Source organism: Danio rerio, chromosome 22 (assembly GCF_049306965.1).
Source record: "Danio rerio strain Tuebingen ecotype United States chromosome 22, GRCz12tu, whole genome shotgun sequence".
NCBI classification, from domain to species: domain Eukaryota; kingdom Metazoa; phylum Chordata; class Actinopteri; order Cypriniformes; family Danionidae; genus Danio; species Danio rerio.
This window is the reverse complement of record NC_133197.1, coordinates 31068274-31083661: the sequence shown is the minus strand read 5'-3', so window position 1 is coordinate 31083661 and position 15388 is coordinate 31068274. Positions and strand designations below refer to the sequence as shown.

At 37.8% G+C, this 15388-nt stretch overlaps 2 protein-coding genes across 2 annotated transcripts in view; one reads left to right on the top strand and one right to left on the bottom strand.

Annotated features, from left to right (window-relative positions):
- Nucleotides 1-15388, top strand: part of pvalb7 (parvalbumin 7) — a 73683-nt gene that overhangs the window by 21622 nt on the left and 36673 nt on the right.
- The window catches only part of ncf4 (neutrophil cytosolic factor 4), a 47162-nt gene that overhangs the window by 31295 nt on the left and 479 nt on the right, over nucleotides 1-15388 (bottom strand). Inside the window, exons 2-5 of the mRNA NM_205711.2 lie at nucleotides 13254-13338; nucleotides 10836-10989; nucleotides 3035-3105; nucleotides 1365-1492 (exon numbers count right to left, since the gene is read on the bottom strand). Coding sequence (NP_991274.2) covers nucleotides 1365-1492; nucleotides 3035-3105; nucleotides 10836-10989; nucleotides 13254-13338 — 438 coding nt within the window. The remainder of the gene's footprint in view (nucleotides 1-1364; nucleotides 1493-3034; nucleotides 3106-10835; nucleotides 10990-13253; nucleotides 13339-15388) is intronic.

The following is a 15388-nucleotide window of genomic DNA, read 5'->3' as shown; positions in this document are numbered from 1 at the left end:
AGGCGAGAAATAACCCACAAGTAAACTACTGTATAGCAACATAACTATTACTGTAGGTTTGGTTTCCACCTTGAACCTGTACCTTGAATCTGGATTTGCTGGCTAGACAGTTATGTTTCAGTTTAGTTTGCACCAATCTGGGGTTTAGGTATCTTGAATGCAGCTCGACTTTAATCAGTCTTTGTTGCCATGACATTATGAAGCATCTGAGCTGAGCTACCTTCAACCCACGCTCATTCTGAAAACGTATCTCTGCATACTTTTTTGGAGAGCGCCAAATACGCCCTGGGAGGTACGTTTGTTTGCAGTTTTTGTTTCTGCAAATCCACCAGAGGCCGTTGTCGACTGACTGACCAATGACCAACCGTCTGATTCACTCACTCACCCCCTTTCCTAAACCCAATCGATAGTGTTTTAAGAAACACCATATAACCAGGGACCACCCATCTCCCTAAACACAACCAATAGTGTTTTGAAAAGTAAGCTAGAAAAAGAAAAGCCCCTAGATTTTTACCATGTTTTCAGATTTTACCACATTCTCACTCTGTTATTTACTTGTCCATTTTATTTTTTGGATTCTGTTTTTGTCTTACCCGATTTTTGGAACCTTTCTTTGCCGAACCTGAACCTTGTCATCGTGGTCAACTTCTCTCTCCGTCTTAAGTCCACCGAAATACGTGGCAAGCTACTGGACAAACTGCTAACAGTGGAAAAGCCATCCATACGGAGGTTCATGGTCAGTTGGTAGAGCGAAAAGAGTCATACCGCCCCATAATGTTCGTTTTAAAGGCGAAATGCAGCCATACATAATTCGTGATTCGTGAAGTATATAGGGCTACGTTTTCAGAATGAGTCTATGTTGGCTACGCTCATGGTACTGTACCTAAAACCCAGAATTGGTGCAAACACTGTAAAAATGCTGGGTCCCACACAATCTCATGTCATCACTTCGCAAATTAATTAAGGTAACTGAATGTTTTTACAATGTTATGTTGATCGAACATAAAACAATTAAGTTGTCCCAAAAAACCCTCAAGAATCGTGTTTTTTCAAATAAGTGATTTGAACAAACAGCAAAAATATTTTTGAGTGAACTTACCTGAAACTGAACTGGCTAATCTGACTTCATGGTACAGGCCTTAAGTATTAATGTGTGTTAATATTATCGAATTTCATAATCACATGTCAGTAGGCAGAGAGTAAGTGGTGTTTTGTGGAAAAAACACTGCTTAGTAGTATCACTAGGTGTACAGTAAATGATAACTCCACAGAGCTGGCAGTAAAAAGAGAGTAGCACAGCAGAATCCAGTAAAGTATGCAGTGGTGTTGGAAGGAGAAGTAAGGGATTGTGGGAAGGCTCCTACACTTTGCGTGTGGGGGGCCGCAGGCGGCGCAGGGCCCGGGGGACTTGTTGGCTGTCGGACTCAGTCTGGTAGAAAAACATTCGTATCAGATCATCCAAGAGCACCCAAGTAGGCAGACAAAGCAACCGCTAAAGGAGATAGAAAAAAAATGAAATATTTAAAAATGAAAATATTTACGACAATTTTTCTTTTTCTTGAGAAAGTCTATATGTTTTATTTTGGCTAGAATAAAAGCAGTTTTTTTAAGGTCAATATCATTAGCCTAATTACCGTAACTTGCCTAGTTAACCTAGTTAACCAAGTTATTTTAAAGTACTAGCATATTAAAGTAACACCAGCACTCGTGCAGCCTCTTCACTCTTGTGTATTACTCCGTTCACACGAGTGGCAAGCAGAAGACTACAGATTAACAAATATTGCAGTTGTTGGACAACATAATGTACTTTTGAGGCTTTTTTAGTCAAGAATGTAGTTGTTTAGATTGCAGCTATGCAGTTTATTCATCAGGACAGTGAATATTTTAAATATTCTGATTTCCAAGATTCAGCACATTTGGGACCATCAGCTGGTCATACTGAGAAGAGCAAAGACAGTTGTTGTTCCACCACAAGATGGCAGCAGAGGCCGCATAAGTCCTTAATTGAAAAAAACAGCATTTTTTCAACGTAAGTTTCAAACTACAGCTGGTCATATCATTATAAAACAGGTAAATGACATTCTAAGTCGATCTCTCTCTTTTGTATGTTGTTGTGCTGTATTTATACCATAGTAATCTGGTGGTATTTGCTTTGCTCTGGCTTTTTCTGGGTTAGTTATCGGGATCTCTTGATTGCAACAGAGAAATACTAGGAAATCTCTCTAGATTGCATTTCATGCCATTCAGCTGTATAATCTTAAAATGTAAGCAAAATCACCTGTTTTGTCATCATTTCAGATACATTCCTTATATGCGAGTCCCATCTCACACTCAATAAACTACAATTATATGGTATAAATACAGCACTACAACATACAAAAGAGAGAGATCAACTTAGAATGTCATTTACCTGTTTAATAATTATGCCGTTTTTATCCTCTAGGGCAGGGCTGTTCAGTTAGTTTGTCACGAGCTGCAATATTTGTCAAACTGTAGAGTGTCCTCTGCTTGTCACTGTATGTGGGCGGAGTAATACACAAGGGTGAAGGGTTAAAAGGCTGGACGAGTGCTGTTATTTGCAGAATATTGCTATTAGCCAATCAAATTAAAAAAACTAAAATAATAATCATGATAAAAATAATAAAATATAAAAGCCAAACAGATTCAAGGGCTAATTTTTTATATTATTTAAATTAAATTTGGACATGTTGATATTCATTTTAAATGTGTAATTTGCATATACTTCCATGTATAAAATTGCTACAGTATGTGGGAAATGACACTTTGGTGGGGATTTCTATGGATTTCACAGAACACTGAAACACCCTCCGATCAAATCAGAAGTGTGACAGATGGTCAGAAAAATGAGAAGTACCATAAAAGGGAAATTTTTTTTTTCTTGGTAACTCAACAGTGTTTGCATTGCAAAGATTACACCCCCCAAATAAAATGCAACAATTACCAAACACAACTCCCACCAAAACAGCATGACATTGATGCGACTGAAGCCTTTCAAATTTCAAGACTGACTCACCTTCATGTAATTGTTAAGCTCCGGGATTCTGCTCTCTGCGATCTCTTTTTTGTTTCCCATAAATACCTTACCTGTGGCGAAACAAACAAACAACTATTTATGTCTCAAAACAAATTAGTTTGCGAGCTAAACAATCAAAAGCTAGCTAAAGGGCGATTCCGAATCGCTTTACTGCTAGCGCTAATTAGCACTTAGCGTAATCCATGCCCAAATATTACACTAAATTTCTTTCATCATTCCTATTTTTGATTTCACCCAACGGAAATGTTAATAACACATGTGTTAGACAATGACGAGAGGTAGGTTATTAGGACCAGAAGGGCTGTTCTCAAAACAACTTTCTAAGATTCAACTGGGAGAAGAAGAAAAAAACTAAGGAGGATTCAGTCGTCCAAGCTGGATTGCATCAACTTTTAAACCATTTGAATAGCTACGCAATAATTCCCTTTCATCTGAAATAAATCTCATTCTAATTTCCATTGATGTCTCTTAAGCTGTCTATCTTTTCTAATGCCCCATTATAAATCTGCATTAAATAAGCATCAGTGAAATATTAGCTAAGCTCAGAGACGTCTCTTTATACCACATCAGAGCAGAACGTCCTCATATAAACTTCCAATTATCTTACCACTGCATAATATTGCATAATCATATTACTCGCTGGCTTAGCCAATCAATTGTCATGAACGCAGTAACATCCAGGGCTAATATGAAATATAATTGGGCTTTTAACTCATTAACTCGACTCCACTGGGTTCAATGTTTAGCTAGCAGGAATCGTCTGTGGAAAGTCACAGAGAGACTGAACCCTGTCGGCTTGCAGTTTTTAGGTGACCTTAATGAAACTGTGGGTAGTGTGCCAAAGAACGACCTCTCCTTCCAGCTGAATTCAATTATGCACATTCTTGTTTAGTCAAAGACAAAGAAGAGACAGGCAGGAAAAAAGGACGTAAGACAAAGAGAGACTCAGCAAGAGAGCTGAAGCATAAGGCTGATCAAAAAGTGATCAGAGAAGAGGTAAAGACATTAGAGACTAGTGAATGAAACAAAGTAGATAACACTACTACACTGATGTGTTGTCAAGATACTGGAAATTCAGTACCTTTTGGTACTGGAATTTTAAAAACCCCAATTTCCAAATAACATTTGAGTAACACTCCTGATTGGCACCTTAACACTCCTGATTGGCAATCGACTCTTCGCGAAGCCACACCCGAAAAACCGCCACACACCAATCTTGGCTTAGCAACCATAGCTAATACGCGAAGAAGGCCTGTCAAGCTTACGAGCGGGGACATCTAATCAAATCGGGGTGCACATGGATTGTGCAATTCTGACACCAGTTTCTAAAAGTTTGGACGGGGTGGTGAAATTGTTTTCCCTTTCCAAAACCTAAAACCCAATTAGAGAAATGCCAGCGTGGATCAAGCTCTGTGAGGGGCACTGCTCCATTTAAGCCCTCGCCATAGTAGTCATACTAATAGCAATCATATTTCCATCTGTTTCAAGCTACCAATATTTAAAATTACATATCAACAGAACAAAACCAAGATGTGATCACAATCTGAGCACTTGCGATCACTAAACTTCACCCGCAGCAGTTTTTTAGTCATTTATAAGCCTTATGTCCATATCAGAGCTACAATTCCCAATTTAAAGTCTCACTACAGACCGTTTTCATCAGTCTTTTGGAGAGTCAATTGTGTTTACATGCTCAACAGAAATTACTATGATTGGTCGTGAAGGCCACCACCATTTACCAAGTGTGAACACAGATACATACCACTGGAGCATTTCAAAGCCACGATGATCAGTCAATCCATCAGCAAATCGCTCGTATACTGTATCATGCTAATAAACAGACCAGCTAGTCAATGCTGCTTTGAAACGTTTAAATCAGTGATGTCAAATTCAGTTCCTAGAGGGCCACTAGTTAGTTTGCAACCGTGGTCCAAAACACTTACCTGTAGGTTTCAAACAGGCCTGAAGGACTCAATTAGTTTTATCAGGTGTGTTTAATTGGGGTTGGAACTAAACTGTGCAGACCTGTGGAACTGAGATTGATACCTGTGGCTAAATATTAGCAAAAAATGTGGTCACACTTTATTTTAATGGTCTATTTGTTAAATTTAAGTTACCTACCAACTAATTCTCATCAGATCATAAGTAGACTGTTAGGTTGGGGTTAGGCATTGGGTAAAGGTTGGTGTATGTTGACATGTACTTGCAAAGTTTCTTATAGTCAGTTTAATGTCTGTTGAATGTCTGTATCAACAGATATTAAGTGGACACTCTACTATTACTCAAATGGACCATCAAAATAAAGCGCAAGTAGCCTAGTGGTTAAGTGCGTTGACATATAACACCATAGTGCTCACGGCGACATGAGTTCAATTGCTGGCTCGAGGTTTTATTTTGATTCTTCCCCTCTCTCTGCTCCCAATACTGTGTGTCCTCCACTATCTTATCTTATTGCTATTAAAAAAATTAATTATTAAATTAACTAATTATTACTTATTTAAAAAAATTTTTTAGCAGGAAATACATTTTTTTTAACAATTCAGTACCAATTGGTACCAAAATTCCAGTATCATGACAACACTACCTGACAGAGTCGATGCTGCTTCTACTTCAATGGGTTTGGTGTTTAGTCCAGTATGTAGTAGTTGATGATGTTGGGTTCTAGTGGCATTGCTAAGAATCTGGGGGATTTGGGGTGGATGTCCCCTTGTGATCATTTCACTGTGGGTCCCACCAAGCCTTTTATGCCTATGAGGTCTGGCCCCCTTTCTCCCCACTTATGATGCTGTGGGGTGTCAGGAAACCACCAAGCAGGCTTCTTTTTATGTGCAAAACTTTTGTGTGAGGATGCTTCTTTCTCTGCTTTTCTCCTTTTCAATATGAAAACTCTTGGTAAATCAGTAACTTTGTAGGAAATACTATGAACACTCGAATGACAAAGTCCACCTAAGGAGTGAACTCTGACTCTAAAGCAACGTTATTAGAGATAATTGCCATATACAGTAACTGATTATGATCAGATGTAAGACAGTAGAAGGTATTGTGGTTAAGTCTAAAGGGTCCAGAAAGAAGTGATACTGGATATTGTATTTTTAGTACTTTTATTCCATTCCGACAATTGCTTTGTTCATCTAGGTTATAGACAGCTGCTGTCCTGTATAGTTTAGCTCCAGCTTCCTTTAACATACCTGCCTAGAAGTTTCTAGTACACTTAGACTAGGGGTGTCCAAACTCAGTCCTGGTGGGCCGGTGTCCTGCATAGTTTGTCTCCGACTTCCTTTAACACACCTGCCTGGAAGTTTTAGTATACCTAGAAAGAGCTTGATAAGCTGGTTCTGGTATGTTAAATTAGGGTTGGACTTAAATGTGCAGGAACCCGGCCCACTAGGAGCGAGTTTGGGCAAGCCTGACCTAGCCAGAGCTTGATTAGCTGGTTCAGGTGTGTTTTATTGGAGTTGGAGCTAAACTCTGCAGGACACCGGTCCTCCAGGACCAAGTTTGGGATATAATGGTAATCCCAAAAATCTTAGATTTAAGTGTTTAATTTGGTTTCAGTTACAATCTGTAAAGCAGTGACTACTGCATCTCGGAGCAGATTCTCTACGACAGGGGTGTCCAGACTTGATCCTGGAGGGCCGGTGTCCTTATTTCAGCTCCAACTTGCTTCAACACACCTCCAAGGATGTTTCTAGAACGCCTAGTAAGAGCTTGATTAGCTATCCCAGGTGTGTCTAATTAGGGTTGGAACTAAACTTTGCAGGACACCGGCCCTCCAGGACCAAGTCTGCACATCCCTGCTCTAGGAGCTGTTTTGTCATTGTTTTTTGAACATCTGTTTCAGGATTCTCTACACCAACATTTGTGAGGAGATTTTCATCAAACTTTGAGTTCCCTGTAACACATTTTTAACTATGTGATCATTAGTTTATGGATTGAATGCATCTTAAGTCCCAGGGCCCTTCTGCTTCCATCTTACAGAAATAATGTTTTCATTTTCACAAATAATTCTCTAAAAACATACTGTAACTGTTTGCACCTAAAGAATCCATATTGGAACAGCATTTAAAAAGTACAACTTTTAGTAAAGGTACTGCCCCAGTAACAGCTTTTGTATCTTTATATCTTAAGCCCAGCTCAATTTTTAATAATCCTTTAAAAATTGTTGCTTCTCAGACTTTCTGAACATAATCCTATGTCACATTGTAAGATCTCAGTTCTTATAATGTCAGACCTAACGACAATCAAGATGCACCAGACACAGACACAAGCAAATCTGATCTGGAGGAACAGTAATTAAAAATGCTCTCATAGAGAAAGGATGGGCAACTTTGGTCCTCAAGGGCAGCTGTCCTGCAGAGTTTTACTCCAACTCTTATCAAACACATATTAACAAGCTAATAAACGTCTAAGATCACTAGAAAGCAACAGGCATGTTTATTTGATTAGGGTTGCAGCTAAAGTCAAAAGGACAGTGAAAGTTGCCCATCCCTTATGAGCTTAGCATCAACCTTAAGCAAACACACCTAAACCAGCTTATCAAGATCTTCAGGATTGTTACAGTATGAATGTCAGAATTATCTATCTATATTATATTATTCTATTTTTCATTCAGAAAACACACATAAATGCTATATGAGGAAAACTGCCATCTGTGGGATGCAGCAATTGTCATTAGCCCCTTTCACACAGTAATACCGGTAAATATCCGGAAAATGTCCGGAACGACTTTACCGGTATATTCAAAAAAGCGCTGTTCACACAGGCGAGGACGTTACGGAATTTTTCCGGAAAAGAGCATTCACACATCCATTCCAAAATACCGGTAAATTCTGACATCATTCACCACAAATGAGCTTTAAACGGCTGCGCTTGTATTTCTAAACATTTGACTAAATTACAAACTCTGTGGATGATCAATATTGTGAACAACTTTCGCAAGATCACTTTCGCATGTCGAGATGTTCATAATATGTGCGTGTGCAGGCGCTCACAGGCTGTTTCACAGGCACACGCAAAGCTTGAAGGTAAACAAACAACGGCTTATCATAAGCATCTCATCGATGATTATTTACACAGTTGGCATTAAGTAGAACATGTAAACGTAACCTGACTAACTTCTAGCAGCTAAATGTGTCTGGAAAAATATTCAAAGGCTTTTATTCTCACAAACCGCGCGGACGTAAATGCGTCTGACTGTTGTGATTGGCTAAAGCAGACGTTTCACGTCAGCACGTTCTAGACGTGCAAGCGCTTATTACGGCAATCTTCCGTCTGCATTCACACAGCGCAGCATTCCGGCAAATTGCCGGTAATGTTACAACTTCTCTTTCCGGAAAATAGCCAGAACGAATTTACCGGTATTTTCAAAAAGGACCTGTTCACACATACAACCTTTCCGTATGTGTGAAAGGGGCTATTGTAAATGTCACCTGATGACTGATCGCAAAGCAATGTATCAATATTATTCTTTTCACGTACACACAATAGTTGCAGGTGCAATCATTGAAATCTTTTTGGGTCAAGACTTCCGCTCTCATTCACTTCCATTAATTTTTAGACGTTATAAACAGCTTGGTATGCTGCTTGATGTTGCAAACAGATATTTTCTTATTACATTATTATACTTTTTATGCATAGCTATAAACACACTTGTTTGTAGAGAAAGCAGTTTAACCATTTCTGGCGTTTATTATTCGTAGCCATTTCTCCTATAGTCAACTGAATAGAACGTTTTAAAATAATCGCAAAAACGAGGGCACTTCCGCATTGAAGAATAAGGTCAATATTCTGGCATATTTGGTACCCATGACACATCAAAATTTTATCTAGACAAAAAGCATAATCTGACACAGCGACTGTCGATACCAACAATATAAAATAGGTATGTCATGGTATGTAGCAACATTGTAAGAAGGCTATAGAAACTAAAAATGAGCCTTCAAGGCTCTTGTTTGGTGTCTGATTTTCCTTGAAGCACACTGGAGGTTGTTCAGCTCTTGAAAGCCAGTTTGTAATCAAAATTGACAATGTTTATTTTGCTAGTACACCTTATTTAGGTAAACACTAAGGCCCAATCCCAATTAAATTTTTGTACCCATACCCTTGAAACAGAGTGTGAAGGGGAAGGCCTTCAAAATGTACCCCTAAGAAATGGGACAGCACTACAACACCCTCACACGTCATCATATGTCATCGCAATCTCTTACTCCATATGAGATCGACGATCGCAACTGCTGTAGTTATTAAAGTTGTGTTATTTTTTGGTATTTAAATCATGTTATCATACTGATATAATGTAGCAATAAGCTTGTAACTATATTTACACTGTGGCCATATTAATTTATGTAAATACACAAAAAACAACATTAACATTATACCAGACACTGTAAAAAGGCCACTGGACCTTTCTGACAAGGTATTCCAGTGTCATCGAGTAACTGAATGTTGTGGGACTACTATACAGGAGTTACTATTGTGGATTATAGATAGCAAAATCATGCATGATGGTAAAACATGAATACGGTTATGAATGTATTAAAACATATGCTTGTTTGTTGTAAAAATTCCTTACTTCCTTATCTCCTTCCGGGTGCAGCAGCTATGCTGCCGTTGTGGCTGGTGTATTCTGAGAAATTTTCTTAGCCCCTTAGTTTCGAGAGTGGTCCTGAAAAATCTCTGATTAAAGGGGTATCTAGCTCCCCTTTAGCCCAGGGATGTCCCAACTCGGTCCTGATGGGCCAGTGTCCTGCTAAGCTTAGCTCCAACTTGCTTCAACACACCTGCCAGAAAGTTTCTAGTAGCCTGATTAGCTGCTTCAGGTGTGTTTGATTAGGGTTGGAGCTAAACTCTAGGACACTGGCCCACCAGGACAGAGTTTGAACATCCCTGCCTTAGCCTTACGCCTTCAAGCTAAAGAGAATTGGAACACCCCTACCTCTTCACGTTAACGCACAAAACGAGGGGTAGGGTTAAGGAGAAGGGCTAAGGAGAGGAATTGCGATTGGTCCTTAATCTGTGCAAGTTAACAGTTTGTTTTGGTAATCTTTAATCAAAGTCCATTTGCTTTAGCATTTGGAGTGGCGGTTCTTCAGTTGATGGCTTCACTATCTATTCTTAACCAAGACCCTTTTATCATTAGTTTGCTAAGAGGGAATAACTTGCAAAAAGAAAGCCTTGCCCCCAACTTCATTTTCCATTTCAATATGGTATATGCAAAAGGACTTATAATTTTAAATAACCCAGTTCAATTGCTTCCGGTGAACCAAATCATTACAAAATCAATGCATTTAAGGTCAGTTTTCTTTAAAAATCCATGATCTTCACTGCCTGATTGATATACGAGATAAAGTGGGTCTCAGAATGTACAAGAAGCACTGAGTTATATTCCCTTTTCCCCACCAAGGCTTTAAAATCTGAAAATTAATTTTACACCAGCATTTTAAATGAGCACTAAAGTCTATTTAACAGACTATATTTGAATTACATTAGAACATCGATGTTGTAAAAGGAAATAAATGAAATTGAAAATAGTCAAATTAACAAAAGTCTCAGCAATGTGCGTTTTATGCACACTTTTATGTTTAATGAATCTTTCATTTTCCGTACCTGAGTTTATAAATAGTTAAATTCAGATTTGGTCTATGGCTCTTCCTCTGAATGGGATTATGCATTATGGTAATTGTGACAGCCATATTTAGCTGCTGTTTGTATGTTTCTTGTGCTTCTGAATCTAGATTTTTCTACAACACTGTGATTTATTTAAGTTTGTGCATTAGCTGACCTGGCAGGGTTGGTAGCTGGCAGTTGTAGTATCCCGACTGGGCTTCAGCTGTGTACTTGAGCTCCAAACTCTGGTGCAGAGCAAAGAACTCTCGATACCTTCTGTAGATTAAGTATTTACTGTTGCCTTTGGTCTTCACCTCAATCACGAAACTCTGCAAGAAGGTGATAAACAATAACCAAGTCAATTTTTTTGGTTTGTAGTAGAGAGAGAAAACTGCAAAAAAATGTACTTAAGAGTTTTTGTCATGTTTCTAGTCCTGATATCTTGTAAAAATTTAATCAAGTAGCATTTCAAAAGTAAAAAATATTGTTTTGTTTTCAGAAATAAGTTGTCAAAATCGAGTAATTTTTTTCATCAAAACATATCACCAAGCAGCTTAAGACCGGTTACTGAAGCATGCAGGGCTGAGCCTGGTCAGTACCAGGATGGGAGTCCTGACTTTCTGTGGTCATTATAAATTCTATGGCGCTGCTTAGAGAGTTAAGGTGTAACCCCAGTGTCTCGGCCAAATTCCCTCCATTTGCCCTTACCATCATGGCCTCCCAATCATCCCGATCCACCTAATTGGCTCTATCACTATCTCTCCACTCCACCTATAGTAAGTGTGTGGAGAGCACACTAGCGCTGTTGTCCTGTGGCTGGTGTGGCATCATCCAAGTGGATGCTGCACAATGGTGGTGGTGTGGAGAGACTATATCAATACACATTACATTACAAGTAAATTATGGGTAACTAAGGTCACGTTAACACTGTCAGGTCTTGATTTTTTTTTTCCAATTCAGTTCATGTTTATTTCTATAGCGCTTTTACAATGCAGACTGTGTCAAAGCAGCTTCACATAGAATAGCATAGTAAATTGAAACTGTGTCAGTCCAGTTTTTAGTGTTGAGGTTCAGTTCAGTTTAGTTCTGTGTGGTTTAATATTCACTGCTGGCAGTTTAAATGCTGAAGAGCAAATCCATTGATGCGCAGCTCTACAGGTCCTGAACCAAGCAGTCCAGTGGCGACAGCAGCGAGGAAAAAACTTCAACAATTGGCGAAGAATTAAAAAACCTTGAGTGAAACCAGGCTCAGTTGAGCATGACCATTTCATGCTCTCCACTCCCCCAAAACCACCACAGCAGCTGCTCAGGATACGGCCTGATCCAGGAATATAGAAACCTCTGGAATAATTTAAAAAAGACTAACATAAGCGCAAACTATGTCTTTTAGGAACTGTTCCCAGCTCCCGTTGCCCTAAATAATGCAGACTAACAATCCTTGAGAGGATTTGAATTTTAACAGCATTTGTGTTTTATGTGTATGCCAATGCAAAGAGATGTGTCTTAAATCTAGCTTTAAATGCCCACTTCTGATTTGTTGCCTATATTAGATTTTTTTGTCTGTTTACACCTGTTTGATTCATGTGCTTACACTTGCCATACAATTTACAACGTCGTGTATACGTAAAGACGGGTTCTAGCATCTGCGTCACACTAGCCACACAGGAAGAAATTGTCTTGCTTTTAGCTCTGCAAAATATGCGAAGTTCGCCCAACTTTAAAATGATTTTAAGGCGGATGAGGAGGGAAAGGGCTGTCATCGCAGCTTGCGCCTACAGTTTACCATTGACCACGTTCCTCCTCCATGTTTTCTCTGTTTTTGTTGTTTACTGCGTCGGCATCTCCACACACGCTCTTCCTTCTATGTCATTAAACCAGGGAAGAGTACCACATTGTCGCAAGTTTAATGACGTGCAAAACGGAATGCCTCAATAAATCCGATCTACCTGTTTACATGATAGTCGCATTGTCATATATGTGATTTATATCTGATTTATTTCCACATATGAAGGAGGCCTGAAACCGATCTCTGAATATCTGAATGCAATGCATTTTTTTTTTCTTGTTTACACAGGAATAGAACAGTTCCCATCTGTCACATATGAGCAAAAAATCTAAATTGGGTCACATTTATCTGGCAGTTTAAACAGGGCCTAAGTAAAATAATATTGTTTTTAGTTTGAAATGAGATTATTACACTTATTTTTCAGGCTTTTTTTAGGTTAAACACGTTTAATTATACATTTTCATTCTGAAAACAAAACATTTTTTTTCCTGTGTTTTAAGAAACAAGACAAAAACTCTCGATTTTTACAATTTTTACTTACATTTTGCCGTGAAGGTTAAAAACTCACTGACAAAACAGCTTAAGATATTAATCTGGCACAAATATAAATAAATAACAAAAATGATGCAAGAATGTGTGTTCTTAACTTAAGTATTTTATGATTATCTTTGAACATCTTGTTTTAGGTGTATGCTTTTGGTTAAACATAAGCCACAGGTAACTGTCAGACTATAAGGCCAAAAGATTATTAAAGAAAAGACTGGAGGAAAGCTGAAGTGCCGGGGGTTCAGGTCTAGGGAAACTCACAAAGTAAACAATGAAACCTTTCTTCTCCTCGATATCAGCAATAGTTGCGGTGACTGGGATGTTGTCTGGAAGCTGGTCAAAATCACTGTAGCATGAACAAATATTACACAATTTTATTACCACAGAATAAATGTTTTCCAAGTATGCTTTTATTCAATACAATTTTGAGTAAGAGATTTGAGTTATACTTACAAACAGGACTAAAATTAAATGTGTGTGTTTGTGTGTGTAACATAGTTTACATTTTTGTTGAAGAATTATTATAATTTCTACTTTTTATATAATTGTTGTTATTGTAAATATCTGTATGGCAATTTTGTTAACCTTTAAAATATGTACTATTTTCATATTCCGAGTCAATTTGGACCCATTCATTAATTTTCCTTCAGCTTAGTCCCTTTATTCATCAGGGGTCATCACAGCGGAATAAACTGCAAGCTTATCCAGCATATGTTTTACATAGCGGACGCTCTTCCAACTGCAACCCATTACTGGGAAACACCAATACACTCCTGCATCCACAAACATTCATCACTACAGCTAATTTAGTTCTTCCAATTCACCTATAGGGCATGTCTCTGGACTGTGGGGCAAACCGGAGGACCTGGAGGAAACCCATGTGAACACGGGGAGAATATGCGAATTCCATATAGAAATGCCAACTGACCCTCCTGGGACTCCAACCAACGACCTTCTTGGTGTGAGGCGACAGTGCTAACCACTGAGCTGCCGTGTTGCCCTCAAGGTGGCTCGAAAGAATTATTATTTTATATAATAATTCAATCTTATTGTAAAAAATTAGCCAAACCAAAACTTCTGAAACACAGAAAGAAACTTCTCTGTAATCTGAGAATTACCACTATCAACTCCAGTGAAAGGAAGCGAATGTAATGTATATGTAACCCCGGCGGTTCTACACCACTCAACTTGCTCCAAGCTGATATCGAAACCAGCAACCTTCCGCATCAGAGTTGGTTGCTCTACCAAGGAAGCTAAAGACCATGGCCTCTAGCAGCTAACGCTGGAGCACCTTTACAAGTGAGGTTTACCTGCACAGCATTTACTAGCTGGCATCCGTTACATATAACTAAAAGATTGCTCAAATTGTTCAACCTATAGGTTGTCTACATTCATGAAAAAAAAAAAATTATTAAAAAAAACATTAATAAAATACTTAAACTTTGATTGTAAGATGGAAAAACTGATACATTTTAATGTATCAGCCATAAGCTTTTAACACAGTTCAAAACTGTGAGACATGAGGTAAGGTTTAAACCTATAATTCATTATTGTTGGCAACTGTTGAAAGATGCTCCATACTTACACATTATATTTAAAAAAAATTATCAAAACTTTTTTATTGTTTAAAAACTGGGGGAGGGCATAAAAACTAAACAAAAAACAAAAACAAAGATGTGGTATATTTCAAGGGTATTGCATTAGCAGTTTCCTTAAGAAAAGGTATTCATTAGCTCTTTAACTGTCCCACCAAGAAAATAGTTTTCAAATGCGCTAGTAACACACTCAATGCATTATTTTTTCCAACACATCCCATAATTTATTTTTATTTTTTGGACTTTATTAGATGAGACAGTAATTAGACAGGAAGTGAAGTGGGAGGGTTGGGAAATGTCCTTGAGCCGGGATTTTAACTCCATATGTGTGCCAACCACAGGCTATTGCGGCGACACATACCACAATTTCTAAAATATCAACCAACCAAATGGTTGATAAGTCAGTTTATGGTAAAAGAACCGGAGTTAATACACTATGAAAAATGTGAAAATCTGTGTAATAATAATAATAATAAAAATAAAAATAATAATAATAATAATAATAATAATAAGTGTAAGACCAATTTAATTAAAAGCATAATCAAAATAATATATATATATATATATATATATATATATATATATATATATATATATATATATATATATATATATATATCAAATCTTTTTTTTTTTTGAAGTATGCCATCAAATATTTCAGATTCTCATTTAACATTTTTTGTTGCTGCTGTTTTTTTTTTTTTTTTTTTTTACAATAAAACCAACATCAAGTGTAATTGTTTGTTGTTGATGTTTTTTTTATTATTTAAAACAGTCAAATATGGTCAACCATTTGGTAGA